The sequence below is a fragment of the Corapipo altera genome, unplaced genomic scaffold, assembly GCF_003945725.1.
Source record: "Corapipo altera isolate COAL_440 unplaced genomic scaffold, ASM394572v1 61258, whole genome shotgun sequence".
NCBI lineage: Eukaryota > Metazoa > Chordata > Aves > Passeriformes > Pipridae > Corapipo > Corapipo altera.
Window position 1 is genome coordinate 2,780 of NW_020886028.1, and position 3,561 is coordinate 6,340.

At 61.6% G+C, this 3,561-nt stretch overlaps 1 protein-coding gene across 1 annotated transcript in view; it reads left to right on the plus strand.

The window, feature by feature from the left end:
• Nucleotides 1-3,561, plus strand: part of LOC113940965 (otoferlin-like) — a gene marked incomplete at its 3' end in the record, with an annotated part of 4,785 nt that overhangs the window by 907 nt on the left and 317 nt on the right. The window contains exons 2-5 of the mRNA XM_027632118.1: nucleotides 372-498; nucleotides 2,062-2,116; nucleotides 2,698-2,829; nucleotides 3,213-3,275. Coding sequence (XP_027487919.1) covers nucleotides 372-498; nucleotides 2,062-2,116; nucleotides 2,698-2,829; nucleotides 3,213-3,275 — 377 coding nt within the window. The remainder of the gene's footprint in view (nucleotides 1-371; nucleotides 499-2,061; nucleotides 2,117-2,697; nucleotides 2,830-3,212; nucleotides 3,276-3,561) is intronic.

The window sequence follows — 3,561 nt, forward strand, 5'->3', positions numbered from 1 at the left end:
ATCTTTGTGACAGAGCCCCCGCCCTTGCCCGAGGGCTCTTTCACCCCCGAAGTTTGGGGCGCTCATCGTTTTTCCCTTTGTTTTGCCTCCCCTGGAGTCGTTCCCGGGTGGAATTACGGCGTCACTCGAGCCCCGGGCTCCTCGATCGCCCTCTCTGGGCGCGGGCTGGCCCTGCCCTGCCCCGGTGGCCGCCAGTCCCCTCCCTCCGGCTTGGATTCCCCTTTGTCCGCCTCCTGAATTATTCACCGGGGTGGAAAACGAACCGCGGGGCCGTCCCTTTGTCCCTTTGTGTGGCACCCCCGCAGTCCCTTTGTCCCTTTGTGTGGCACCCCCACAGTCCCTTTGTCCCTTTGTGTCCCCCCCCCCCGCAGACGAACCGGCCGTGCTGGAGCCGGAGGACCTGGACAGGAGGGCGCTGAGGGGCGGGACGGGGCTGGAGCCGGACACGGTGTCGCTGGCCTCTGTCACCGCGGTCACCACCAATGTGTCCAACAAGAGGTGAGGGCACAGACTCCCCCCCAGCCGTGTGGCACTGGCATCGCCCCTGTCCTTGTCCCTGTCCTTGTCCCTGTCCTTGTCCCTGTCCTCGTCCCTGTCCTCGTCCCTGTCCTCGTCCCTGTCCTTGTCCCTGTCCTCGTCCCTGTCCTCGTCCCTGTCCTTGTCCCTGACGTCGTCCCCAACTTGGTCCCTTGGCATCATCCCTGACGTTGTCCCTGACATGGTCCCTGACATCATCTCTGACATCATCCCTGACATCATCCCTGTCCTTGTTCCTGTCCTCGTCCCTGACATTGTCCCTGACATCATCCCTGTCCTCGTCCCTGACATTGTCCTGGTCCCTGACATTGTCCTCGTCCCTGACATTGTCCTCGTCCCTGACATTGTTCCTGTCCTTGTCCCTGACATCATCCCTGTCATTGTCCCTGATATCATCTCTGACATCATCTCTGACATCATCCCTGACATCATCTCTGACATCATCTCTGACATCATCTCTGACATCATCTCTGACATCATCCCTGACATCATCTCTGACATCATCTCTGACATCATCTCTGACATCATCTCTGACATCATCCCTGACATCATCTCTGACATCATCCCTGACATCGTCCCTGACATCGTCCCCGACATCATCTCTGACATAATCGCTGACATCATCCCTGACATCATCCCTGACGTCATCCCTGACGTCATCTCTGACGTCATCCCCGACATCATCCCCGACATCATCCCCGACATCGTCCCCGACATCGTCCCCGACATCATCCCCGACATCGTCCCCGACATCGTCCCTGGCATCGTCCCCGACATCATCCCCGACATCATCCCCGACATCATCCTTGGCATGGTCCCTGACATCATCTCTGACATCGTCCCTGACATCGTCCCTGACGTCATCTCTGACGTCATCCCCGACATCATCCCCGACATCGTCCCCGACATCGTCCCTGACATCATCCCTGACATCATCCCCGACATCATCCTTGGCATGGTCCCTGACATCGTCCCTGACATCATCCCTGACATCATCCCTGACATCATCCCTGGCATCATCCCCGCCATCGTTTCCCTGTGGAGCCAGCGGGGTGTGGGTTGTTTTGGGGGGCCCTGCTGCAGAGATCACCCCCATTCCAGGGGGTCCCAGAGCCACCAGGGTGTGGGTTGTTTTGGGGGTACCTGCTGTAGAGATCACCCCTGTTCCGGGGGATTCCAGAGCCCCCCTGGGTGTTTTTCCCTTGGATTCCAGCAGAGCAGGAGCTCCCGGGGTGTCCCTGGGATTTCTGCGTCACAGCCCGGGGCGAGGGCACCGGGAATGGCTTCCCACTGCCAGAGGGACAGAGGGATGGAATTCTTCCCTGGGAGGGTGGGGAGGGGCTGGGCTGGAATTCCCAGAGAAGCTGTGGCTGCCCCCGGATCCCTGGGAGCGCCCAAGGCCCGGCTGGAGCAGCCTGGGCTGGCGGGAGGTGGAACCACAGGGTCATTCCCACCCGAACCATTCCATGGCTCCCTGAATCCCGCCGGGGGTTTGACCGAGGGTTTCTCCCGCCCTTTCCAAAGGTCCAAACCCGACATCAAGATGGAGCCCAGCGCCGGCAGGCCCATGGACTACCAGGTGGGTGACAACGAGGGGGTCACCACCAGGGTGTGGGGGGACCCCTTTCCCAGGGAACAGCTCCGTGCTGGGCTCCCGCACTCTCCAGGCGGGACTTCCCAGGAGCTGGAATCCAGATGGTGGAGCGAGAAACCCCAGATGAGGTTGATGAGCTGGGTGTGGTCTCTGTGGTGTGGAGCCCAATTAAACCCAAATTAAGCTCTCCCAGGTTCTTCTTGGAGCAGCCCAGGATGGTGGAAGGTGTCCCAGCCCCTGGCAGGGAACTGGGTGACCCTCAGGGTCCCTTCCAGCCCAACCCGCCCTCTCCAGGGATTCTGTGATCCCGTTGTTTGGTCCCACCGGCCGAGCTCTGATCCGGGATAAATCCACACGGTTCCCACCCGGCTCGAAGCCCCCACCCTCTGGGGCCGAAGCAAGGGGGAATTCCCGGGATCTCCTGCATCCCACACCCCGCTGGGATGTGCCCGGGAGGCCCCGGATCCGCCGCCCCTGCCGGGAAAACGCCTCCAAAGGAGGGGGTAGGGAGAGGAATTCCGGCCCTGGATGCGAAGGTGCCCCCCAAATCCTCCCACTGTGCCCAGGTCAGCGTGACCATCATCGAGGCCCGGCAGCTCGTGGGGCTCAACATGGACCCCGTGGTGTGCGTGGAGGTGGGCGAGGAGAAGAAGTTCACGTCCATGAAGGAGTCCACCAATTGCCCCTACTACAACGAGGTGAGCCCGGGCTTGGGGGGGCACTCCCGGGGCTGCTCTGCCCTCGGGGAAGGGGCACTGCCCGTCCCCCTGGCGCTGCTTTGGGGTTTAACCCCCGCCACGGGGTGGAATCCGGGCGGGAATTGGAGCCCTCGGCCCTCCGGGGTTGGTCGGCGGGAGGTGCCCCCGGGGTCACCAGGGATGGATCATCCATGGCTTTTCCGAGGGTTCAGTGCTTCCTTCAGCTCCCCCTGGGCTCCAGAGGTCTGTGCTGGGGTCCCAGGGGCGCGTCCCGGGGGCTGCAGGGGCTCCTCTGGGGCAGTCACGGCTTCTCCAAGGGGTTTTCCGACCCCAGGGATCCCCCCCCCCCGGCTCCTCCCTGACGGCTCCTGCTTCCCTTCCAGTACTTTGTCTTCGACTTCCACGTCCCCCCCGACGTCATGTTCGACAAGATCATCAAGCTGTCCGTGAGTGAGGGCCATTCCCTCGGCCTTTCCCTGGGATTTGGGGAGCAAACGGCCCCTTTTTGGGATGGATTTGAGCTCCCTGGTGGGAGATTCCCAACAGGAACCGAGGGGTTCACTCCCACAGTCCCCCCAGCTGGCAGAGACCCCAGGCCCTCCTTCCCTTAAATCCTGGATCCATCCAGCCCCTGAATTCCCTCAAATCCTGGATCCATCTAGTGCTTCCCTCAAATCCTGGATTTATCCAGCTCCTGAATTCCCTCAAATCCTGGATCCATCCAGCTCCTGA